This window comes from Felis catus, chromosome F2, assembly GCF_018350175.1.
Source record: "Felis catus isolate Fca126 chromosome F2, F.catus_Fca126_mat1.0, whole genome shotgun sequence".
Lineage (NCBI taxonomy): Eukaryota > Metazoa > Chordata > Mammalia > Carnivora > Felidae > Felis > Felis catus.
The window spans coordinates 8,353,481-8,380,175 of record NC_058385.1 but is presented as its reverse complement, the minus strand read 5'-3'; the positions used below and the strand labels follow the sequence as shown (position 1 = coordinate 8,380,175).

General features: G+C 48.1%; 1 protein-coding gene across 6 annotated transcripts in view; it reads right to left on the bottom strand.

The window, feature by feature from the left end:
- LYN (LYN proto-oncogene, Src family tyrosine kinase) overlaps nucleotides 1-26,695 on the bottom strand; it is a 127,900-nt gene that overhangs the window by 7,103 nt on the left and 94,102 nt on the right. For all 6 annotated transcript variants that reach the window (XM_023248683.2, XM_023248684.2, XM_003999817.5 and 3 more), the window contains exons 11-12: nucleotides 6,981-7,134; nucleotides 4,227-4,358 (exon numbers count right to left, since the gene is read on the bottom strand). In XM_023248683.2, coding sequence (XP_023104451.1) covers nucleotides 4,227-4,358; nucleotides 6,981-7,134 — 286 coding nt within the window. The remainder of the gene's footprint in view (nucleotides 1-4,226; nucleotides 4,359-6,980; nucleotides 7,135-26,695) is intronic.

The window sequence follows — 26,695 nt, the reverse complement described above, 5'->3', positions numbered from 1 at the left end:
ACCTTTCCAGAAGTTCGTGCCTCCTCAATGTATCTATTTCAACACAGAGAACTGAAATGGGAAATGACACTCCTACCATCTACCCTATACTTAGTATGTGACTACTAGCATTTTGATTTTACTGATCAGAATGGATTTGTACCTTTTATTCTCTTATTCCCAGAAGTTTGTTCTATGTGGGTGATAACCAGTTTTGGAACCCAGTCAACATGTGTTTTGGTACACCTTTAATTGTATCTGCATGAATATTTCTAGAATGTCTCTGTTCAGTTCAGCAGAAATTGATAACAATGGTTCCTATGGGGGCAAGGGGGCAAGGGGGGTTGCACGGCTGGAGGTTAGGGATGAAAGGCACACAGAACTGCCACCATATACTTCCCCGTAGGTCTTGAATTTAGAACCAAGTGACCATATTCCTACTTAATGGTAAGTAAAATGGGGAACATTTTTACTTAAGAGAGACTAGTATGAGTATAGTATTTTGAATTCTGAGCAACAAATATTAAAAAAATTTTTTTATGTTTATTTATTTTTGAGACAGAGAGAGAGAGAGACAGAGACAGAGACAGAGACAGGCAGGGGAGGGGAAGAGACAGAGAAGGAGACACAGAATCGGAAGCAGGCTCCAGGCTCCGAGCTGTCAGCACAGAGCCTGACGCGGGGCTCGAACTCACAAACCATGAGATCGTGACCTGAGCCGAGGTCGGATGCCCAACCCACTGAGCCACCCAGGTGCCCCTCTGAGCAACAAATATTACAATGACTAAAATTCGTGAAAGTAAATGTCTTTGAGGAGCATGAGGCCAGGGAGGCAATTTTTCATTAGAAGTCTCTCCATACCACCTGGTTTTTTGATGAACATATATTAGTTGAGCAAGAATTGAAATATTTAATAAAGACATAATTTTTTAAAAATTAGAAACATCAGAAGTTTATCAAGAAGAAAATTAATATAACCTATCATTTTACTGCCCAAGGATAGTAACATTTTGGTATATTTCACCTTCTGGTCTTTTATTTATTATTATTTTGTTTATTAATGTTTATTTTCTTTTTTTTTTTCAACGTTTATTTACTTTTGGGACAGAGAGAGACAGAGCATGAACGGGGGAGGGGCAGAGAGAGAGGGAGACACAGAATCGGAAACAGGCTCCAGGCTCTGAGCCATCAGCCCAGAGCCTGACGCGGGGCTCGAACTCCCGGACCGCGAGATCGTGACCTGGCTGAAGTCGGACGCTTAACCGACTGCGCCACCCAGGCGCCCCTATTAATGTTTATTTTCAAGGGACAGAGTGTGAGCGGGGGAAGGGCAGAAAGTGAGGGAGACAGAATCTGAATCAGCCTCCAGGCTCCGAGCTGTCAGCACAGAGCCCGACACAGGGCTTGAACTCACGAACCATGAGATCATGACCTGAGCCAAAGTTGGACGCTTAACTGACTGAGCCGCCCAGGCGCCCTGTCTTTGATTTCTTTTAAAATACATGTTCACTTTATATCTGACTTCCTTATCTCCTTTTTGTTCCCTCCCTTTCTCTTATTCCCATTAATTTTACAAACCACTTTAAAAAAAAGTGGTTTCTAAACCACTAAAAAAAAAAAAAAAAAAAAAAAAAAAAGCATCTCCAGCACTCTTCCAGGTAGAGAAAATCTGCCCAGATAACTCAATTATCAGTGGGGTCTCTCCCACAAGAAGTTTTATAGCAGTGATGGATACGGCCTGTGTTGGCAATATTCACCAATTTCCATGTTACCTGTGAATCAAGTCCTCTGATATTTAAGTAAATAGGATTGTTCAATTCTGCTCACATCTCCTAATGCCGGAAGCTCTCATCTTCTACAACCCTCACGACTGGAACACCTCACCAGTCCAGAGTTCCTGACAGTATCTCACATCCCCTGTCCTTACAGGGGACAAGCTATCTGGGGGACAAGCTATCTGGGGGACAGAGCAATCAGTGCTTTCTGGTTGGTCTTACTGTATCCCCCCCCTCCCCACCACCATTTTTCTACTGCTTTACTTTTCTTTTTTTTTTTTTTTTTTAAACATTTTTAATGACTTTTTTTTCCCCTAAATATTTTTAAATCCTGGGCATTGAGCACAGTGAATGAGAACAAGGTATTCTTGGGGTTCAGGCCTGGGGTTCAGAAGCAGCTCTGCAAGGGGCTAGTGACTCAGTTTTGGGCCCGAGTCTCCTCTGAGCCTCACAGGCATCGCCTGTATGTCGCTGTGGAGCATGTGCTACGTATCACATATCATTTTATGAAGTCAAATGTTTTATCTGATCAGATTCAGATTATACACGTAATCTACAGTCTCTCTGTATAGATACAGATCCAGATGATAGATACAGGTATGTAATGTCAGATATCAGGATTGATCCAGAAATATTTTCCTTGGGCACCTAGGTGGCTCAGTTGGTTAAGCAAAAGACTCTTGGTTTCAGCTCAGGTCACGACCTCGCGGTTTCATGAGTTCGAGCCCCACGTTGGGCTCTGCACCGGCATCATGCAGCCCGCTTGGGACTCTCTCTCTCTCTCTGCTCCTCCACACTCACACTGTCTCTCTCAAAATAAATAAATTTTCAAAAACATTTCCCCCATTTTATAGTAGTGTTTTCATTCACTTCGGCATCTAGAGCGGGGTTGGCAGCCAGAATATGAAACGTTGGTACGAGAAGGATTTCATGGGACGGTCAGCTCACCACCTGAGGCTCTCCCCTCCCTGGTCCCCTGGTCCCTGACTTCTCCGTGGCTCATCCCAAAACCACACTGAGGGTGATCAGGAGCACGAAGGCCACGTTGCTACTCTGTCCACAAGTTTTTCTCATCCATATCATGGTGTCTGTCTAGACGTTAAATGGCACGTGATTCATTCATTCGTTCATTCATTCATCCGGCAAGCACTCACTGAGAACCAAACCACGGGGCCTCAGGAAGTCATACAGTGGCTGTTTCCCCTGTGGGTCACTGGGCCCTCCAGACAGCCCTGTGGCTCCCTCCTCAAATTGCTGAGTCCCTGCTGCCACCAGGATCACAGTAGACAACCAGCTACCCTCCTCCCCTACTCACTGATCTTTAAGCCACTTCATAGCCCACTGCGCCCTCTGACAGTCCGTCGCCCAGTTGACTGTTACCAGTCCCTTCCTGCTAGGATATCAGCTCTCAAAGGCACAGGAGCTGTGACTGTGGCATCCAAGCACCTCGAGGTGCCCGGCGCCCTCAGGTATTTTTTTGAATGAGGGAACGATTGAAACATCAAAGATTTAACTGTAATTTCATCGTATCATCGATTTTGCAAAAAGCCGAACATTAACAAAAATGCGGAGGCTTTGGGAGAAATCCTTCTTCCTGCATATTCAGGCATGGATCCTGGGAAGAAAGGGCGGGCCGGCACAGTCTGGCTCCAAGGGCTTCGGGTGTTAGGAATCTAGAGACACTGAATGGATGGCCTCACATTCAGTAAGTTACAGACAGGGAAGATCTTTCACCGAGAAGCAGAGGTGGTCCCTTCCTGAAGAGGCAGAGACTCCAAAGTACTTTATACAATATAATCTGTTTCAAAACTAGCCAAAAAGCATTGTAAATCCTCACTGTTGTGTCTGTTTCCTCCTCTGACAGGTGCACTGCCGAGGAAGGGCACCTGTGTCCAAAATGTCCTCATAACAGCAACGCCTAGGAGGGTGCCAGGCGCCTTCCAGGCATTAAGTGGTGGAATTAACTAGAAAAACAAAGGGAAGGGGCGCCTGGGGGGCTCCGTCAGTTAAGCGTCAGGCTCAGATCATGATCTTGTGCGCATCGGGCTCTGTGCTGACAGCTCAGAGTTCGGAGCCTGCTTCGGATTCTGTCTCCTTCTCTCTCTGCCCCTCCCCTGCTCCCACTCTGTCTCTGTCTCTTAAAAAATGAAATAAAATGTTAAAAAGAATTTTTTTAAAAAAGGGAATACACATTCAATCAAAAAATGAAATAAAATGTTAAACAAATTTTTTTTAAAAAGGGAATGCACATTCAATCAATACACATTCAATACACATCAATCAATAGGAAGGCAGGGAAGTATCTAAGCCTATTTCAGAACACTTTCCACTAAAGATAGTCACAGTCAAGTTCTAGCACAAAGGGCTTATTCTTAACTTTTGGGATGGGTTTATTTTTTTTATGCCTCCTGCCCTTTGGCTTTTTTTTCTTCATGGGTACTACTCGAATGAAAATAGGTAAGCAAATGATACCTGGGTAGGGAATTTTCCCGTAGGTGACGATTTCATACAGGAGAATTCCAAAGGACCACACATCAGACTTAATCGTGAAACATCCAAAGTTGATCGCTTCTGGAGCCGTCCACTTAATGGGGAATTTGGCACCTAAGGGAGAAGACATGTGTCACTTGGGCCTCTGAGCTGACACGAAAAAAGTCCTGGGCATGTGGCCTTCATACTTTCCTTCTCTGGGGGAAGATTTTAATCATTTCTTTTGAATAGAGAGTGCCTCCATACAGTACAAAACAGAGACAGTAGAAAACATCATACTGAAAATAGTCACCTCCCTCCCCTGTGTCCTTTTTGGGCATTCCCCTTGTGAGAAGCAAAGTTCCTTGTGTGCCCTCCCAGGGACATCATGACAGGCCCACCTGAAACAAAAGAACGTGACACAGAATGTAGAGGCATTTATTCTTCACTCACATATTTGTCCCCCGACACCGGTCTCCAAAGCATACATCTTCAGTGTTCAGATGGTCACTGAACCCATTCTATGTTTGTATGGAATATAAATAATCCCTTGACGCACACATTCTGGCGGGCAATCTCTGTAAACCCACACCAGCGGGAATTTTAGATACGACTCCAAATGTCCAGGTCTCCTGCCTTCATTTGCTCGGAGCAAACATTACTACTTGAGGGAACTGAGTAGCATAATGATCTGCCCAGAGGGAAGCAGTAAGGACACCGGGATTCTGGAATTTCTTGAAGTATCAGACCCAAGTTGGAAATCCGAACTAGAACAGTAAGGACAGGAGACGGCCCTGCAGAACAGCTAGGTCCTGCACGCAGGGTACTCACTCTAGCACGTTCTGGCGACTAACCCCACAGGGCTGGGCAGCAGCAGGGGGGATGGGGGGGTGGGGTGGGGGAGGGGCAGGGTGTCTTGAGGTGGGTGGGAGGAGGTCAGTCCTGCCCAGTGCGCCCTGCTTTGAATCCCAGGTCTGCTGTTTCCAACTTGGTGTGACCCGGGCAAGTCACTTAACTGTCTTTAGGCCTTCTGGGCACCTGTATCTCTCCGTCTCGAACCTGAGGAGACGGAACCTCCCCAAGGTTGGTGCCAGAGTCAACTGGGTCGATCTGCGTGCTCGGCACAGGCTAAACATTCCCGTTGCCCTGAAATGGCTACTATTTAATTCTAGAACCCAAGCTCTCTGCGCTAAGCCACCTGTCTCACACAAGAACAGTTAGTTATTTTTGTGAGACACCAGTCTCGTCATACCCAACAAAACCAGTGGAATATATTCCGGCTGGTGTAGGTCGAGGCTACCCCTCCTGGGTGCGATTCTTGGCTCTCCCACTTACTATGAGGCCTTAGCAGCTGCCAAATGTCCCTGTGGTCTGACCTAGAAGGTGGGAAGGGTGATGATAGGACAACAACGTGGCATCCTACATCACCTGCCTTTTCGCTGAGGACAAGTTATCACCCAACCTCAGGGGGGAGCCACCTGAACCATGATGGGCACAAGAGACGCTAAACAGATCAAAGTGGTGTTTCCAATGCACCTTTTTTTTTTTAAATATTTTTTAACATTTATTCATTTTTGAGAGACAGAGAGCACAAGTAAAGGAGGGGCAGAGAGAGAGGGAGACACAGACTCTTAGCTGGCAGCACAGAGTCTGACACTGGGCTCGAACTCACAAACCGGGAGATCACGACCCGAGCTGAAGTCGGACACTTAACCGACTGAGCCACCCAGGAGCCCCTCAATGCGCCTTTATAAATCCAGTAGACGTCTTCCAGAAACGGCACGCGTGTGTTTCCAGGAAAATAAGCCTTGTTTAATAATTTTTGGGCATGTCAAGAGAATGCTTGGCTCTACAAAGACATGCACGCAACTTTCGTGAGTGAGACCTTCAGGATCCTCAGACCTTAAGCAACACGGAAAGGCGAGCACAGCCCCAGACAGAGCCATGAGCCAGCTTACTCTGCGCGTTTTAGTACGTATAGAAGAACATGGAATGTGGTTAAATAAAAGGCGTGTGTTTTTGTAGCATTACATTTACTTCTCCGTGTGCCATACTTTCCAAGTTTTGATTCGCAATCGAAAGGCCAGAATACAGGATACAGAATTATCGTTACAAATGTTTTCTTCACAGTTAGGAACAGTGTGCTTCGTTGTTTGGGCAAAAAGCTTTAACATACAATTAGCAACAAAGTCTAATCTTTGTTTGCCAAGTCTCTCTTTGTTTTCCTTTGCTTAATTGAAATACAGATGACAACATTTATAAACTTTACACACAGTGTGTGGAGTTAATCAGGAGAGTAATTTTTTAAAAACGATTATTAGAATAGACCCACAAACAGCAACTACGGTACATTGTGAACATTTTACCAAAGGAGTTCTTTTCTTCTTTTTAAATTTTTTTTTAAGGTTTATTCATTTTTGGGGGGAGAGAGAGAGAGAAACAGACAGACACAGAGGGCGAGTGGGGGGAGGGGCAGAGAGAGAGACACACACAGAATCCGAAGCAGCTCCAGGCTCTGAGCCGTCAGCACAGAGCCCGACGTGGGGCTTGAACCCACAGATCCCGAGATCATGACCTGAGCCAAAGTCGGACGCTTAACCAACTGAGCCATCCAGGAGCCCCAGGAGTTCTTTTTTTAAAATGATGACTATTGTAATTGCTTTGTAAAAGAAAAAAGAGAGAGAGAGAAAGGGAGAGAGAGAGAGAAATGAAATAAAACGAAACAGCAAGACAGCTGAAGCAGTGAGGACAACATACCTTCCCTTGCTGTGTACTCATTGTCCTCGATCACGCGAGCGAGCCCAAAATCCGCAATTTTGCACATGAGTGACTCAGAGACCAGAACGTTCGCTGCTCGTAGATCTCGGTGGATGTAGTTCTTCCTCTCGATGTATGCCATTCCCTCTGCGATCTGCAAACAGAAAAGGGCTCTCGTTTTCCGTTGAGGGTAACCCACCACAGAGGACCATCAGGAAAACCAAAAAGACTTACAAGTTCCTGAAATCCTTTCCCGCCTATTATTCTGAGCTTTCAAAAATTTGAAAACCGTGGGTAGGCGGGCACCTGAGAGGCTCAGTCAGTTAAGAGGCCGACTGCTGGTTTCGGCCCGGGCCATGATCTCACTGTGTCGGGCTCTGTGCTGACAGGACAGAGCCTGCTTGGGATTCTCTCTGTCTCTCTCTCTGCCCCTCCCCTGCTCACTCTCTGTCTTTGTCTCTCAAATAAACAAACAAATAAATACAGTGGATAAATTACAATTGAGTCCTTTCTAAAAGAACTTCCCCCACCCCAAATCTCCAATGATAGTTGAAAAGGGCCATAAGGCAAGCTGAGGGCCAAGCACAAGCTAGCACAACCCCTCCACCCGACCCCCCCCCCCACACACACACACCCTGGTGGGACACGTGTGATATTCCTCAGGCACTCCTGGCTGCCCAAGAACAAAGGAAAGGACAGAAAACAAATGGTTAAACTGATCACGTCTCCATCAGTTTATAGATATCTCATCAACAGCCTGATCTCCAGGAAATGATTATGCTTTGCTAAATGGAGAAACAACCTTAGCCGACAACAGCTAGGCCTCCAGTCACCTGTCAATCCTCTTTAGCATACGGAAATCACTTTGAGAATCCTTCCCTTGACTTTACCTCCCCCAACCCCACAGTATATAAGCAGTCATTCCGCGCAACCCCAGGGTTGAGGTCCTGTCCTCACGCTTTAATAAAATCACCTTTTTGCACCAAGGTGTCTTCAAGAATCCTTTCTTGGCCATCAGCTCCAAACCCCGCCATCACCCCAAAACCCCATCAACAGTAATCACGTCTCAACCGGATTTTTGTCATAGCTACGTGTGTTGACGTTTCCTAATGTGTGGGGAATCTTTTTTTTTTTTTAAAAAAATATCTATTTTTTTTAACATTTATTTATTTTTGAGACAGAGAGAGACAGAGCATGAACGGGAGAGGGTCAGAGAGAGAGGGAGACACAGAATCTGAAACAAGCTCCAGGCTCTGAGCAGTCAGCACAGAGCCCGACGTGGGGCTCGAACTCACATACCGCGAGATCGTGACCTGAGCCGAAGTCGGATGCTTAACCGACTGAGCCACCCAGGCGCCCCAGGGGGGAATCTTTTTTAAGACCCCCACTAAATTCTTGCACGGAGCTACACGGATGTCATGATCCCCGTGCTTCAAATGAGAAAACAGAGCTGGAGAAAGGGCCATGCTCACACAAGGAAATTATCAGGGTATTAAGAACAGGATGTCCTTGGTCAGCAAGATCCTTGCTGTCAGGTTCATCAGCAGCCCACAGGGCCGGTTCTCCAAGCTCTCCCGCACTGTCGATGACCAGAGAGCTTCACCCTGACAATAAAGCACGCTAGCAGGAAAGAAGCAAAGATTTAAACAAAACTGTAGTAAAGCCAGGGAGGTAAAACTACTACTCGCAGAACTAGGTTTTTAAGGAAATCCAAATGAGATGTTTAGGGAAAAACATTACCAAATTATAAAGATAAGGATCTGGAAGGAAGGAGGGAAGGAAGGAGGGAAGGAAGGAGGGAAGGAAGGAAGGAAGGAGGGAAGGAAGGAGGGAAGGAAGGAAAGAAGGAAGGAAGGAGGGAAGGAGGGAAGGAAGGAAGGAAGGAAGGAGTGAAGGAAGGAAGGAAGGAAGGAAGGAAGGAAGGAGGGAAGGAAGGAGGGAAGGAAGGAAAGAAGGAAGGAAGGAGGGAAGGAGGGAAGGAAGGAGGGAAGGAAGGAAGGAAGGAAGGAAGGAAGGAAGGAGGGAAGGAAGGAGGGAAGGAAGGAGGGAAGGAAGGAGGGAAGGAAGGAAAGAAGGAAGGAAGGAGTGAAGGAAGGAAGGAATCAAGGATGGACAGAAGGAAGGAAGGAGGGAGGGAGGGACGGAAGGAGGGAGCTGTATCTGGTGAGCAGTTAGAGAGAAAGTTCTAATTAGGATCGCGTCACATAGGAATGAATGTATTCTTCTGGATTCTATCTTGAAATCCAAGAGTCTCAGCTCAGAGGGCCTGACTTTCACCCCTCATCCACTCGGTTCAAACCCCCTTTCAGCAAGGCCAAGCCGCTTTGCCAAGGTGTTGTTCCTTGTTACCGGCTGTGCTTCTCCTGGACCCTCTCCTGGAATGCCTTTCCTCCCCTTCCCTCAACTCCTCTGCCATGAGTTCTCGTCACTCTCTAACCACCGTCAAGGGTCACCTTGTACAAAACCACGTGCTGGTACCGATTAGAGCTCAGTCTTTATTTTTACGCTGTTTAATGTGTTTATCATGTCAGGCCTGCCAGACAGTAAACACCTCCAGGGCCGAAGCCACACCCTGTACCTTTTCTGCTTTCACTTCTATGTCCTGGAACCTTCCTTCACCAAACCTCTTCTCAGAGCTTTTTACAAGCAAGAGCGGTGCGTGTGGCCCTTGACTAGGCAAGTGGCGTGGAAGACCCAGCCTACGTGAACCCCTACCGGGTGAAGTTGGAGTCAGGTCCCTGCTTGGCCAGCCCTCACTTCCGTGAGGGCCCAGGTGACCTCATCCCTCGACAGAAACGCTTTAGTCCTCTGTGTGAGTCCGGCCGGGTCACTCCCTGCTCAAAGCCAGCCTCAGGCCAATGTCTGAACTCTGTAACCCCGCCACTGAGGCCCCGTGTGACCGGCCCCTGCTCGGCCCTCCTGCCTCCTCACCACGAGCAGCTCCTGTCCCGTATCCTGGTTCCCCAGCTGCCTCTGCTGGGCACATTCACTCTGGTCTCTTTGGCCTGGCCAACTCATTCTGAGGGCCTCAGGGGGGATGTCACTGCCTCTAAGAAGCCTTACCCAGCTCTCCTCGGGGAATGCTGTGGTCCCAGGGCTCTCTGCTCCTCACCTGTTTACCTACGAGCCCTGCGGGAATATAAATCAGGGCAGGCGTAGGGTGTGCCCGTTTCTGTTCCTGGGCCCTTATGTAACATTCCAGTAACTATACGTAAACCGGGTCAGGAAGCCCAGTGAGCCAAAGTCGGCTACAATCTCAACCTGGGCCTGCACCGCAGTTGGCCAGAGCACTCAGGAAGCAGATGACCCACACAGATGTGCACTGGTGGCATGGACAGAGCTTCTAGAACATGGCACCAAGTATCCACACCTCTCTGGCTCTTGGGGACAGATTTTGATGACCCATATGTTATTAAAAAAAAAAAAAGGCAATAATCATCCTTGCCCTTGGAACTTTAACGAGGCTGAAAGGAAATTTCTTTCCCAGAATCATACCACAGGTTAATGTGATGGTCTGGAAGTCAATTTAATTTCCCTTGTGTACGTTTAGCGGTTAAAATGAAAGCTTAACCCCTATGCTAGTATTTCTTTAAAAATGGTTTTCTTAATATTTATTTATGTTTGAGAGAGAGAGAGAACATGCATGAGTAGGGGAGGGACAGAGAGAGGGGGGACAGAGGATCCGAAGCAGGCTCTGAGCAGACAGCAGTGAGCCCGATGTGGGGCTCGATCCCATGAACTGGGGGATCGTGACCTGAGCCGAAACCAAGAGCCGGGCGCTTAAGCGACTGAGCCACCCGGGCACCCTTGACTTGACCTTTATGTTTTAAATCAGATGAAGAGATTCTCTCATCATCCCGGACCACGGCAGCTTCACAACGCCAGGCCCAGGGATGTACAAACACGAGAGGACCTCAATTCCGCAAACCACCTGCTGAGGCTAAAGCAGCAATTAAATAGGTCTCTTCTGTCCGTGTGCCAATTCCTGACTCTGTATTAGAGAGTCTGGGTGTGAAGCTACAGGGGAAATTTGAAATACAAAGCACCTCCATCATCTAAAATGAGAACAGTCACGTAAAAAGATAACGTTGGCGATGTTTTCGTGCTCCTGGTTTTAAGCGAACTGATTTAGGTTTGGGTGTGTTTTGCATTTCTCATGCTCTTCAGCTCAAATAGCATGACAAACGTACATTTCTTGGTTCCTCTTTCTGTACCTTCAGTGGAAATATATGAGGGTGACATTTCTGCCTTTGGGGGGTGTGTGTGTGCACACGCGTGTTGTTCACTGCTGTCCTGGGAGGGCAGTGAGGAATTATTAACTAAGATAGTGACCCCCTGGGATCCCAGCCTGGGCCAGTAGCCCAGATGGGCTCTGGTGAAATTCCAGGCATCTAGTACCTGGTGAAAGTTCTAGGCACGGGGGCGACATTAAACATGCTGTTTCCCGAGTTAAAGGGCAGGTGTTAAATAAGCAGGCTTTAGGTCTCATGCAATGCAAGTTTTTCCGAGAGGCCATTTGAATGTGCTGTTAGAAGAAAAGACATTGGTCATCAGGGGTCTGCCAATCAGCTTTCAAACATGGGGGAAGTCAAGGGGCTAAAAATAGGTGTGCAACCAGAGAAAGAAGGGGTTATCAAATGTTCTGACCCCAAACACACTGGCCTATTTTTGCTGCTGGTGTGAAATAGAAAGTGTCCTCCCTCCCAACCCGTGTACCCTCCCTGGCCCACAACAACTCAGAAGGCGCCATGTCTTCCAAGGTCAGGTGACCCGGCCGTGTTGGCTGGTGGGTGAGCTGGACTGGGGGGGGTGGGTTTCCGATCCTCACCCAGCATCTCAGGGGGTCCTCGCGGGCACACTCGACGGGGCGTTGCGGTCCGTGGGTGTCTACGTTCTGGTACATCCACGTCTACAGATGTGGTTTTACAGACACACACACGTACACACACAAATACAACACAAGCGCAGGGCGAGTGTTCAGAACTCGTAACAGCCTCTGCTCCCTCTGCCCATCATTTTCTACTGCAAACAAACACATATACACGCACGTATGCAAAGTGGGGACGGAACACAAAATCTAGAGTCCTATTTACTTTGCAAATACATTTTTTCCCCCCAGGGTACAAGGTCGGAAATCACACCAAACTTTTCAGAAGCATTTGAGCTGAGTTCACTCGTTTTTAAATTCCTGCTCCAACAGTAACATTTAGGTAGAGAAAGTCTGTGTGTTCCTCTTCCCCAAAGGAGGCGTAAACATGGCAGGCAGCTCAGCAGACCCTCTCCACACACCCCTGCCTCGGCCGCTCTGAGGAAGGCCACACGGGTCCTGCCCTTTTCAGTGACCCGTGGCTTCCATCATCAAATACATTTATGGAGACGCGAGTTGCCAGCGACCAACTCGCGGCTCTCAGTACAGCTCTGCTTGGGGCAGAAAATACCTAATGACTACAGGCTTTGGGTCAGTATCAGAGGCTTATCTCACGTGGACTACAACTCTGGAGGGGGAAAAAAAAATCTCAATTATGTTCTTACATACCAAAGCAGAGCTCAAATAAACCTTGCAAGTGACCTTCCTTGCTAGCAACTGACCACAGAGGTCACGCATCTTTTCCTGTTTTTCTTAGAAGCCCCATCAGCAACCAGCATCCCAGCATCCCACACAGGACTCACGCCCCCCTCTCCCCCGCCCGCCTTCCAGTAGGCTCCTTCCGGTTCACAGGCTCTGAGCCTTCAGTAGCCTTCCCAGGCCTGTGCTCTGTGGATGGTCTGCTGGGCACACACACTGGGCTGCCTTCACCAGAGATTCGGAGTGATGCTTTGGACAGATAACAAAAGGCTCGTGTGGCTGGCCTTGCTCTGGAAGTCCTGCTCCGGTGTTCTGTTCGTCCTAATTACTATCACTTTCCTGAGAAATTGGCAAGGAACAAGCTATCTGGCTTAGTGAGTCATTTTTTATTTTAATGAGGAAGAAGCCTGCATTTGAATCCGATGACGGAGGGAACAAAGGAATGGAAGGAGCCTAATTGAGGGACTCAGTGTGATCTCTCAAGCAAAGCTAAAATCTGCCCCAGGAAGTTCCAGCCTAAATGAGAAACTGGAACTGAAAATACAACCTGTCTCAGAATTGGCTGGTTGGAAAACATTTGTCATCTAGACCAGCAACGAGAGAAATTAAACAAGCAAAGTGCCAAAAGGCAGGAGAGAATAAAAAAATCGGGTTTCCTTATGCTTTACCTGTCCTATTAGGCATCGGTAACTTCATTCCCTTCCTACGCTTGGGAAAAAGAGGACTCCAATCACTAATTACTTTCAAATGCCCTAGGGGGCTCGTGAAATAATGATGGGGATAGTATTAATAAGCTGGAATGGAACAAATGAGGAACAACTGAGTAAAACCTAGGGTCTGTGTGAAGGGTCCTTGTAACAGGAAGCCTCTAGGGTCCATCCCAACTGACCTAAAGACCATTTAATGACATAAAGACAACAGGGAGCTTCCAAACAGAAAGCTTAAGTGAGAACACATCCCCTCTGTAGTCCAAATGTGGCAGCGACGTGTCTTACAGCACTCGATAGTTTTATAGAAACACTCCTCTATAAATATTCATTGATCTTTCTATATACTGGATTCCTACAGTCTTTAATGTGTAGTTTGGATGGAGGGAGCACGGAGCTCACCCCTCGCTGGGTTTTGGGTCAAAATTTCCTAGAAATTTTGTTTTAGCTTTATTTGGTTATTATAACATTCTTCTTTATTCTTCCCTTTCAAGCAAAACTGCTAAGAAATAGTGAAGTCTTTTCCTTTGATAATGATGGTGGGGACGGTGACGATTATAGCTACCGGGTACACGCTGCTTACTGTGCCCGGGCATCTGGCGAAGCATTTATTATACTCCTTAAAACAAGCCCACGAGGCAGGCGATATTCGTGGTAAGGATGAGGAAGCGGAGTCTTGGAGAAGGTAATTTTTTCCTGGATAAACTTGGGTTTTAATCCAAGTCTGGCTGGTCCCACCACCTGCGCTCTGAACCCTTCATCCAGACTGGCATCTTCCTTTACCAAGAGGTACACGTAGTGGAATGCTCACAAGTAGGTAAAAGGAGGGAAAAGAGAGAGAGAGAGAGGAAAAAAACCCAAAACTAGATAACTTAAAAAGTGGCCAAGTTAAAGTTTGCAGTCTGTCCGACTACCGTCAGAGCTCTCAGATGAGGGCAGTTTGGCATATGCGAACTTGGGGCTCGTAAGTTTCCTGTGACCAGTCAAAATTTGACCAAACCGACAGCAAGCAATCAAGCCGACATCAAACTTTCCATGGAGACAGTTTCGTTGAATAATCATACTCAAATCAGCAAGTTTCCATGAAGGAGATTCACCTTCTTTAGCAAAAAAGGAAGACAAATCTGTCAACTAATTCCCATAGAGGTTTTCTTGAGAAAACTTTAGACTACTTCACACCCATCAGGATGGCTATTGTAAAGACCAACAAAGAGACACCAAAGAAAAAACAGAAAGTAACAAGTGTTGGTGAGGATATGGAGAAATCTGGAACCATAGTGCACTGCTGGTGGGAATGCAGAATGCTACAACCATATAAGGAAGACAGAACGGGTATTCCTAAAAACATTACCACACAAACATGGAATTATCCTGGGATCCATCGATTCCGCTTCTGGGTACATACTCCCCAAATTGAAAGCAGATATTTATACAGTATCTGACGGATATTTGTACACCCCTATTCACAGCGGCATTATTCACAATAGTCAAATGGTGGAAGCACCCTAAGAGTCCACTGATGAGTGAATGGATAAGCAGAATGTGATCTATACATACGACAGAATATTTAGCCTTAAAGAGGAGTGAAATTTTGACACCTGCTACAACATGGATGAGCCTCGAGGACATTATGTGAAGTGAACTAAGCCAGGCACGAAAGGGCAAATGCTGTATGGTTCCACTCATGTCACGGACTTCACGTAGTCAAATTCGTAGACACAAAGGAAAATGGTGGTGGCAAGAGGCCAGTGGGAGGGAGAACGGGGAGTTGTTTGATGGGTATAGTGTTTTATTTTTGCAAGGTGAGGGGCGCCTGGGTGGCTCAGTCGGTGAAGTGACCGATTTCAGCTCAGGTCATGATCTCGCAGTTTGTGAGTTCGAGCCCCGTGTCGGGTTCTGGGCTGCCGGCTCAGAGCCTGGAGCCTGCTTCGGATGCTGTGTCTCCTTCTCTCTCTGCCCCTCCCCCACTTGTGCTCTGTCTCTATCAAAAATAAATAAATCTAAAAAAAAAATTTTCTTTTTTTTAAAATTTTTGCAAGGTGAAAAAAGTTCTGGAGATGGACGGTGGTAATGATTGCGCGGCCCTGCCACTGAGCTGCGTACTTAAAAATGGTAGATTTTGGGGCGCCTGGGTGGCGCAGTCAGTTAAGCGTCCGACTTCAGCCAGGTCACGATCTCGCGGTCCGTGAGTTCGAGCCCCGCGTCAGGCTCTGGGCTGATGGCTCGGGGCCTGGAGCCTGTTTCCGATTCTGTGTCTCCCTCTCTCTCTGCCCCTCCCCCGTTCATGCTCTGTCTCTCTCTGTCCCAAAAATAAATAAAAACGTTGAAAAAAAAATTTAAAAAAAAATGGTAGATTTTCTGTTCTGTTTATTCCCCCACAGCTATAGTGGAAGCCTCGCACCGTCGGGAAGCAGGACCTGAGCCCAGCAAAGGCTTTCTGCCGCAGGGAGCCCAGCACAGCACTCGTCACCCACCCGCCTGTGGGTGCAGCTCGATCAAGGTGCAGCTTCCCGGTGGCTCACCAGGTGGGACCGAACCAAACTGGGAAGCAGGGAAAGCTCCTCCCCGATCACTTCTTCCCCTGGGGCAGCTCCTCCATCCGCCTCACATAAACCCTGGCCGTGACTGTGACCACCCCACCTAGGGCCTGGCGGGAAAGAGATTACCGACGCTGCCTCGGGACACAGTTGGGACCGTTGCGACTCTGCGTCCTAAACTTTAGAAGGACTCAGCTGGAGTGTAGACAAGATGGGGCTGGGATTCTCCTCAAAGCCTCCGGTTTCCCACTTGGCAAAGTGGGGCTAATATCAGTAACAACCTGGTAAAGTCCAGAGGAGATTGAGAAGAGAACGGAAGGACGTTCGGCGCAAGATGACGACTCTCGTCACTGCTACGCTCTTCCTCCTGCTGCTGCTGTTAATAACAGAAAAGACCAAAATCCAGATGTGGCTCCTAACGGTGACATGACAGACAGCGGAGCGGATTCCGTGGAGCCCAGGGACAGTGGCAGGAAGCTGCGGCACAGGGCGGAGTGTGGTCCCCGGCACACCGGCTCGCGGCTCTCGGCTTTGGCCGACTGGACGCGAGCGGCCTTGGCAGGGGCTAAACTTGAAGACGCTGCCTCCGCTCGGGGTGGGCAGCGAGCTCCCTCCCACCAGCTGCCCGAGAGGGTAAAGGGATGGTCCGCCAACGACGCCCCCCCCCCCCACGAAAGAGACTGGCCAGTTCTGCACACTCAGGACAAGGCGGTGAATCAATGACACTGGGGATCAGAAAGCTCCTTTGCTTACCGTCCCCTCTTCCGTCATCATCAGTTTCGTCGGTACTACTGTGCCGTAAACGAGCTACCCCCTGATCTGTGGCTAATGAGCCCTGCTCCTGCTTATCGCTTTGAAAAGCAAGCAGATTTTGAGAAGGAAGCAAATGGTTCACAACTTATCCCGCCGCAGTGGGAGGAAGTGAGAAAAGAACACGATGGGTCTTGTTTCTGAGCTCGAATACCGATTTCCTCTGAGGTGGGATGTGAACCAACCCAGACGGTCCCCCCGCCCTGACACCTCAAACTGAGAAACAATTCACTCTATTCATTGCCACTGGGTCTTACGTGTAAGTGAGGAATCAAGAAATTCTATTCCTGAAGCCAATATTACACTCTACGGTAACTAACTAGTGTTTAGATTGTTTTTTTTTTAATGTTTATTTAGTTTTGAGAGAGAGAGACAGAGTGCAAGCCGGGAAGGGGCAGAGAGAGAGGACACAGAATCCGAAGCAGGCTCCAGGCTCTGAGACGTCAGCACAGAGCCCGACGTGGGGCTCGAACCCATGAACTGCGAGATCATGACCGGAGCCGAAGTCGGATGCTCAAAAGACTGAGCCACCCAGGCGCCCCAACTAGAATTTAAATAAAAGCTTGACACAAACCAAAAAAGCCAAATTTTGCTCAGTGAAAACAAGCTGTGAATGTCAAGAGACATAAAAAAACATTTATATTCTGATCTTGTTATCTGGCTAGTGGGCAGGGGATGGGCAGGGGTTCTGTGGTAAGGAAACAAAATGAGTAAAGGTTTGTCCCCAGAAATGTTTTGTATTGTTATCTATATTAGGGAAGAATTGGAGGTTCTTCATATGGGAATGTTAAGGAAATCATCGTATAATCATAGGAACAGAATATTATGTTGTAAAGGCACATACATGTTTTTTTTTAATTTTTTTTTAAACATTTATTTATTTTTGAGACAGAGAGAGACAGAGCATGAATGGGGGAGGGGCAGAGAGAGAGGGAGACACCGAAGCAGGCTCCAGGCTCTGAGCCATCAGCCCAGAGCCCGATGCGGGGCTCGAAATCACGGACCGTGAGATCGTGACCTGAGCTGAAGTCGGACATTCAACCAACTGAGCCACCCAGGCGCCCCAGCACATACGTGTTTATAACGTGATACTTATTTTTAATACAAGGAAAAATTATTGGAAAATATATCGGAAAAATATTGAAAAAATATTCAGTCCAATACATACAAAACAGCACAGAATTTATAGTACAAATCTAATGCATAATTAGAAATAATGAAAATGGATGGTGAGGAGCTAATAGAAAAAATGAGCAGAAGGTTTAAAGAGTTCCCAGAAAAATATACTGCAAAGAATAAATATGGAAAAAGGTGCTTGACCTCATCTATGTTAAATAAACATAAATTACAATAATGAATGCTAAATCTGATCTATCCGACTGGATTGGAGAATGCTAACAATACCAAGTTTGGGCAAGGAGATGAGACAAAAGATACTCTCATTTTTCGGAAAGACTTTCAGGAGTAACTATTAAAATTTTAAATGTACACACACTTTTGGTAGATCTACAACCTACAATTAATTTCATTTTTTTAAATGTTTTATTTATTTTTGAGAGAGAGAGAGAGAGATGGAGAGAGAGATCGAGAGAGAGAAGGAGGGAGAGAGAGGGAGGGAGAGAGAGGGAGGGAGAGAGAGGGAGGGAGAGAGAGGGAGGGAGAGAGAGGGAGGGAGAGAGAGAGAGGGAGAGAGAGGGAGGGAGAGAGAGGGAGGGAGAGAGAGGATAAGAAGGTGGGTTCTGTGCTGACAGCCTGCTTGGGATTCTCCCTCTCCCTCTCTTTCTGCCCCTCCCCTACTCACGCTCTCTCTCAGAATTAATAAGCTTAAACAAAGAATGAGGGGGATCATTCTACACTGATACAAAAATAGCCAAGATACATCAAGCTACGGAGTTGCAGCATATTGTACATATCATGCATTTCCGTGGGGACCGGGAGGAATGACCATAACCAATGCTGATAACTGGAATGATGCATTAGAATTGCTAAAATTGGGACCGAGGAATCGGGGTATAAGGTTTTTAGTTTCTAAGCTAGAGTATACTTTACTTTGACTTTTCTTCCTTTTAAACCCATTATCAATGCAATGCTTAAAAAAATATCATTAAACAAATAAAACTGAAATGTAGCATAAGAACACACGAAAAAGCTTATAATAGGAAAATGGCATCTGAATGCTATGTTTTCATTTGTTTTCAATATTTCTATCAGAAACGTGCACTGACTTTTTTCTTAATGATTATTTATTTTGAGACAGAGAGAACAGGGGAGGAAGAGAGAGAGAGAATCCCAAGCAGACTCCAAGCTGTCAGCACAGACCCCGACGTGGGGCTCAAACTCATGAACCGTGAGATCATGACCTGAGCCGAAATCAAGAGCCGAAAGCTTAACCGACTGAGCCGCCCAGGTGCCCCTGCACTGACTTCTACTAAGCAAAACAACCTCTGTTAAAAAAAAAAAAAAAAAAGAAAGAAAGAAAGATGATATGGATCACATTTTCCAAGAATTTCCCAGAGCATGAATACCTGTTTTGTGCTATGTCTGCTTTGAAAGACTTCTAGGATTACTCACTAGGTACGTATTCACATTTATACAATCATATCAATACGTGGGTATGCCCCAAGTTAACAGAAAGCAGCTAGGAATGTACTTGGGGGGGGGGTCCAGTCACATGTAGCTTCACGAGGATGCCACCCCCAGAGGACACTCTTTGTCCACTACAAGAATGGAGATCACTGTCATTCTGAGGCGGGGTTTCCCACTTACACACAGGCCAGTCTGCCCGCTAGGAGCCTGGTCCTGTTCTGGGCGGGTGGCAACGAAACAGCGTCCCTGCCCTGTGGGGTTTACTTCCAAACGGGGCAGACAGAAAAGAGCACATCAGCAAACAGCCGTCCCCTGTTGTGGGACAGCTAAGCACGGAAGAAAACACAGAGGCGCGCGTGCTGTGTTTCAAGTCCAACGGCGCACTTTAAAGAACGTGAGTTTGGCTGGGTTGGCAAAGCCTGGGCTGTGGCTCTGGAACTAATCCCCGACCTCTCTTTCCTGGGACCAACTGAAAGCAGCCTGTGATGAGATCTGATAAACTCCAAATATACCTGAGACAGAGGCGCTGTAATCATTGTATTTACATTTCTTTTTTTATTTCTTTTTTATTTTTATTATTTTTCTTTTTTCACTATATGAAATTTATTGTCAAATTGGTTTCTATGCAACACCAGTGCTCATCCCAAAAGGTGCCCTCCTCAATACCCATCACCCGCCCTCCCCTCCCTCCCACCCCCCATCAACCCTCAGTTTGTTCTCAGTTTTTAAGAGTCTCTTACGCTTTGGCTCTCTCCCACTCTAACCTCTTTTTTTTTTTTCCTTCCCCTCCCCCATGGGTTGCTGTTAAGTTTCTCAGGATCCACATAAGAGTGAAACCATATGGTATCTGTCTTTCTCTGTATGGCTTATTTCACTTAGCATCACACTCTCCAGTTCCATCCACGTTGCTACATTTCAACCCTTATGAAATAAGCTTCCAAAGTGGCCTGTGTTTATCAACGGAGCCGGTGAAGGTCTGCTCTCTGCGATGGCTCCTGTCCCTTTTCCTTTTCCTAAGGATATGGGAGGAGGGGGGAGCCGGAAAGGCGGAATCTTAGGAGAAAGCTGTCAAGTATTTGGTTCACGGGGGGGAGGGGGGGGAATTCTTCTGTGCCTCACGACTGGAGAAAATAGTTACCGGTCTTCACAAACATAAAATGGGAAGAGAAATAAAATCCTCCCTGTTGGCCACAGCTTCACAACGAGGAAAAGAAACAGTGCACTTGACCCTTGAACACAGACTCAGACTGCATGGGTCACTTTTACGTGGGTTTTTTTTTTTTTTTGTCAATAAATACAGTATACTACTGTCAATGTATTCTTATGATTCTTAAATTTTTTTGTTTATTTTTGAGACAGGGTGTGAGTGGGAGAGGGGCAGAGAGAGAGGGAGACACAGAATCCGAAGCAGGCTCCAGGCTCTGAGCCATCAGCACAGAGCCCGACACGGGGCTTGAACCCACCAACCATGAGATCGTGCCCTGAGCCGAAGTCAGACGCTCAACCGACCAGGCCACCCAGGCGCCCCGCTCCTTAGGATTTTAATAACTTGTTTCTCTTTAGTTTATTTTACTGTCATACAGGGTGTTATATGTGTAATATACAAAATACGTGTTAATTGACTTTATGTTATCAGTAAGTCTTCCATACAGTAGTTACCTCCAGGGGGGAGTCAAAAGTTATATACAGATTTTCAAGTGCGTGTGGGGTCAGGGCCCCTAACTCCTGTGTTGTCCAAGGGGCAACTGTACTTTAGAAGGTGTAAGACCTAGAAAAAATGTTCACTCACTCAGTTCAGCAAATTCTCCGTGGCAGTGCTTTCCAGAACTCATCAGAGCCCCCAAGACACCTGCTGATCGTCCTGAGCTCTGCTCCTTAATTACTGATATCCAAGAGAAGGACCCAAAAATCTACAGATTTTAAACAAGGGCTCAAGGTGAGTCTTGTGATACGGCAAGTGCATGAAACCCTGTGACATACTCTGACTTCCATACAAATAAAAGAATCAAACAGTTAGGAAAAGATGAAACTTCTCAAAGATAATCCACAACAAGACTAGCCCTGCAGGCCGATAAATAGCCACTCTGGGGCCTTTTGCCCAGTGAGGCAAACCGTAACCAGAGGCCAAGGGGAGGAGGACGTTGGTCTGATTCATGTTTCCAAAGCAGCACTCGGGCTACGGTGTTACAAACAGGCGCTGAAGGAAGCAAAAGCTAAAGCACAAGCCTAATTAGGCAGCTACTGAGTAATTTGGTTTGAGAGAGAGCGATGGACTTGGGTTAGAGTGACGGCGGCGGGGGAGTGAGGAACGGGAGTCTGTTTTAGAGGCAGAATCACCCGATTTGCGGAAGGACTGGACACGCGGTGTAAGAGAAGGAGGGTCAATAACGACTTCAGGGGTTGGGACCTGACCACTAGAAGGATGGAGATCCCACCACCCGAAGGGGAGGAAGCTATGGGTGGGTGGGCAGGCTCTGGAGGGGGGAAGGACAGGAGCTCAGTTCGGGAATTGTTGAGTTTGACATACCCGATGCACATCCAAGGGGAGATGCTGAGTAAGCCGTTAGCTCAGGGAGGCAGATCAAGCTAGGGACATACACTTCAGAGGGGTCACAGTACAGACAGCTGTGCTGGGTCAGATAGTGTCCCCCCTCAGAGACATGACCACCTGGACCCTCGGGATGTGACTTATTTGGACAATGGAGTCCTTGCAGTTTTAATTAGTTGAGGATCTCGCTAGGGAGGCATATCCTGGATTCAGGGCAGATCCTGAATCCAACGACCAGTGTCTTTATGAGGGGGTGGCAGAGGGGATTTGAGACACAGATGCGGAGGAGAAGGCCTGTGAAGAAGAAGAGTGGAGCACTGTGGCCACAAGCTAGGGAGCACCAGGAGGTGGGACAGGCAAGGAAGCGTTCTCCCCGAGAGCCTTCAGAGGGGACACAGCCAGGCCGACATCTTTGTGCAGGACTTCCGGCCCCCGGAACGGTGAGAGAATAAATCCCTGTTGTTTTAGGCCACCCAGGGGGTAGGGATTTGTTATGGCACCTCTAGGAAAGTAATACAACACTTTCAATGGGACCACTTGGGAGGTCAATATGGGGAAAGAAAGAGGAGGTCCAAGGACTGAGCTCTGGGCCCCTCCGATGTTTACATTTTGGGAGATGAGGAAGAAATGGCCAGTGAGAATGGCATCCCAGCATGTCTGGGAGCAGAGCGGGACCGGCTGCTCCAACCACTGCTGCTGGGCCACCAGAGAAGGGGCAGAGGGACGACGCCCTTGGACTCAGTGTGGTGGGGACCATCCAAGGCTTGCCAGGACCTGTTTGGTCGAATGGTGCCGAGTTCGAGAGCAGGAGGAAAGGAGCTGGGAAAAATGAGGCTGGTCCTCCCAGGGCTTTTGATCTTACAAAACAAGAGAGGAGAAACATGGAGGTGGGGGTAGCTGGAGAGAGACATGGAAGAAAGGGAGACCTTTATTCTAATTCCTTTGAGAATGGCAGAGAAATGAGGGGAAAACGCCAAGGCAGGATTTCTAGAACCATGTCTTGAAAAAGCAAGAGGGGATGGGACCTGGGGAACGATGCAGGAGGGATGGGGTAGAATGGGGGGCTTTCTGCGATGGCGAAAGAGACAGCAAGGAAATCCACTGAGAGAGAGAAGGGGAAGGAGGAGTTAGGTTCGGGGGCAGAGGAGAAGGTGAGAGTCAGCTGTCTGGGAGCGTGAGGAGAGGTTCTAGGCACCTCCGTACCGGCCTTGAATTGCAATTGGGAAGAGCCACCGTGTTGACTTACTTGGATGTAAATTAAAAATTAAAAAAAGAAAAAAGTGCCAAGAGCCAGTGTGTCACATCCGTGCCGGTGGCAGCAGGGGGAGATGGGGGGGGGGGGGCAAAACGAGTAAAGAGTTGGACTTAAGGCACGTGTGACAAACGGAGAGGCACAAGGGAGTCTTGCAGAGGCCTGGTGGGGACAGAAGAGACACACGAGGTGGGGGCGAGGGAGGCGTGGCAACAGGCAGCGGGTTCCATGGGCGGGAAGTGGCGGGAAGGGGTACAGTTGTTGGAGGCGGGAGTCCCAGGGGGTGGGCCAGGCACATGGGGGCCGGAGGGCCGGATGGGACTTGCGGAGGGGTGGAGCCATGGGTCATCCCCAGGGAATGTGGGGCAGTGGAGAAGAGAGGACGGAGTCCTAGAAGAGGAAAACTCAAGAGGCAGGGAGGCCTGAGTCTGGAGGTCTACCTGCGTGGGTCCCTACGAACAAGGGCAGGGTCTCCTGGGGCTGGAGGGAGAAAGTGTGAACCCGAGCCGAAGTGTGGCAGTGACAAGCGTCCAGGGATCCGGGGACGACTACACGGAGGGCGGTGGACCTCAAAGCTGGAGGTCCTGGCGGGGCGGGGGGGGGAGGGGCGGTCAGGGAGAAGGAAGGTATGGATCTTCTGTGGGTAAAAGGTAGGAATATCATCTTCGTAGTCAGTTCTGTAACTCGTGCGTTGCCCAATTATGTTCTACACATGAGAGGAGATGTGGATAAAATAATTAACAAGACCTGGAAATCCTGACGTTTAAAAAAATTTTTTTTAAATTTATTTTTGAGAAAGAGAGAGAGAGAGAGAGAGAGAGAGAACGGGGGAGGGGCAGAGAGAGAGGGAGACACAGAATCCGAAGCAGGCTCCAGGCTCCGAGCTGTCAGCACAGAGCCCAACCCAGGGCTCGAACTCACGGACTGTGAGATCATGACGTGAGCAGAAGTCAGATGTTTATTAGCCCACTTAGCCACCCGGGTGCCCCATTTTTAAGTTTATTTATTTTTGAGAGACAGAGAGCGTGAGCAGGGGAGGGGCAGGGAGAGAGAGGGAGAGAGAGAATCCCAAGCAGGCTCTGCACTGTCAGCATGGAGCCTGGTGCCGGGCTTGAACTCACAAACCAGGAGGCTGTGACCTGAGCTGAAACCAAGAGTCTGACGTTTAACTGACTGAGCCACCCAGGCGCCCCGGAAATCCCGACATTCGAAGAAAAATCAGCCAGCCACACGGCCACTTGAATTCCAGCATCCCTTGCCCGTCCCAGCTGGTGCAGGTGAGGCTACAGGGCTCTCCCAGAATGAGAAAAAGGCCACGCAAGGATCTGAATGACACAGTGGGAGGGAAAACTTGCTTGTATTCCCCTCTCCCCAAATTAAATGCATCCACCACTGGCTTCGGTGTTAAACGTTTCACTTGTAATTTCTCGTTCCTCCTGGTGTTCTTGATTCCACCGAGGATGAGAAACAAAGCAGCTCTTTGTCTTTGCATAAAGGCCCAGATACTTGTATCTACTTCCTCCTTCTTCTCTCCCTTGTGTTTAGTTCAACAAAGTAAGTTTTGTGCAGGAAAGTAAACACACTTGGAGGAAGAGGAAGAATAAATGTATCAGGAAAATACTTTATGACTAAATACACCTGAATAGTGACCCAGCACACATTAAAAGACACATTCTTCTAAACATTCTTTCAGAGCTGCGTGAAGCAGAGAACAAATAATTTATTGTTTAAAATTTTTTAATGTTTATTTTTGAGAGAGAGAGAGAGAGAGAGAGAGGGAGGGAGAGAACGCGTGAGCAGGGAAGGGGCAGAGAGGGAGAGGGAGACACAGAATCCGAAGCAGGCTCCAGGCTCCGAGCTGTCAGCACAGAGCCTGACGCGGGGCTAGAACTCATGAGCTGTGAGATTGTGACCCAAGCCTAAGTCAGCTGCTTAATGGACTGAGCCACCCAGGTGCCCCCAAAATTTATTGTTTTAAACTGACTATAGATAGTCCCCACTTTGGTCAGCATAGTCATTCAACAAATATTATTGAGCACACCCTATTTACATGGCATTGTGCTGAGAGCCGGGGATAAAAGGTAGACAAGAATTTACCAAAACGTTCAAACTGCAGTAAATGTTATGAAAGAAAGGAACAGGAGGCCAAGACAGAGAAGAATGGAGTGAGTGGGGGCTTGGGGTGGAATTGTTTTAGGAGGGATGCTTGGGGAAGGTGTCCTTGAGCAGGAGGTGGGGTAAGGCACGGTGCAGAAGGGGTGGGTTCCAGGAGTGGGCTTGGGAGAGGCACTGAGTTAGGAAGGAGCCGGTGGCGGTGGGGGTGGGGGGGGGCGGCAGATTTTACAAATGTGGTGGGAATGCACTGAAGGAGCTAAGCGGGGATGCACAATCATCCTATTGGTGAGATACCTCGAGCGGTCAACTTCACCGAGGCAGAGAATCGGAAGGTGGTTGCCAGGGGCTGGGGAGAGAAGGCGGTGAGGGGTTAGTGTTCAATGGGTGGGCACTTTCAGCGTGAGAAGATGAGAAGGTTCTGGAGATGGACGCCGGGAACAGTCGCATAACAGCGCGAACGTACGTCAGGCACGAACTGCACACTTAAAAAGGATTCAGAAGGCGGGCGCCTGGGTGGCTCAGTCGGTCAAGCATCCAACTTCGGCTCAGGTCGTGATCACGCGGTTCATGAGTTCGAGCCCCGCGTCGGGCTCTGTGCTGACAGTGCGGAGCCTGCTTTGGATCCTCGGTCTCCCTCTCTCTCTGCCTGTCCCCGCCTTGCTCACATGCATGCTCTCTCTCTTTCAAAAATAAATAAGCATTAAAAAAAATTTCTAATGGCAAAAATTTTATGATTCGTATATTTGACCACAATAAATAAAAAATGCACAAACACATTTATCCAATTGGCTCTGCCTACTCTGTGCAGCTTGGGAAGAGGAAGCCAAAGAAATAGGAGAGAGAGAGAGACCTTGAGAACAGGATTGCCAGGTAAAACACAAACAGAACGCTGCAGCTAAAACATTATTCCTTGTTGGGGCGCCTGGGTGGCCCAGTCGGTTAAGCCTCCGACTTCGGCTCAGGTCCTGATCTCGCGGTTTGTGGGTTCGAGCCCCGTGTCGGGCTCTGTGCTGACAGCTCAGAGCCTGGACCCTGCTTCGGATTCTGTGTCTCCGTCTCTTTCTGCCCCTCCCCTGCTTGTGCTCTGTCTCTCTCAAAAATAAGTAAACATTTAAAAAAATAAAAATGGTATTTTACAGAGAAAAACCAATATGAACTTGCTTTTGAAAATGAGGACCAAATAATTGCATTTAAGTTATGATAGGAATAAGCTGTTTCCAGGGTGTGGGCTGGGGAACGGCGGGGGAGGACCGACAGGGAAGACGAGGTGGTGAAGACAAGCCAGCCGGGTTTAGAGACTTAGCTGTGCCAACGAAGGAAAGGATCCGAGGAGCTGGGAACAGAGGAGGTGAGCCAGGGACAGAGAGGGGCAACGAGGCATGTGGCTTCTGCCTAAACCACCACGCTGACAGGGTCTAGCCGAGTTCTCCGAGGACTTCCTTGTTTAAAAATCCCAATGGCCAAATTGCCCCTCCTCCTTACAGGGCTGTCTCCCAGATGGGTGCTCCTGGTGTCCCCTCCATCCTTGTCCCTCTCAGCCCTTTCCCTGGGGCTCTGCCCCGGGCTGTCCTCCGCCCTCCCTCCCCCCCCCCCA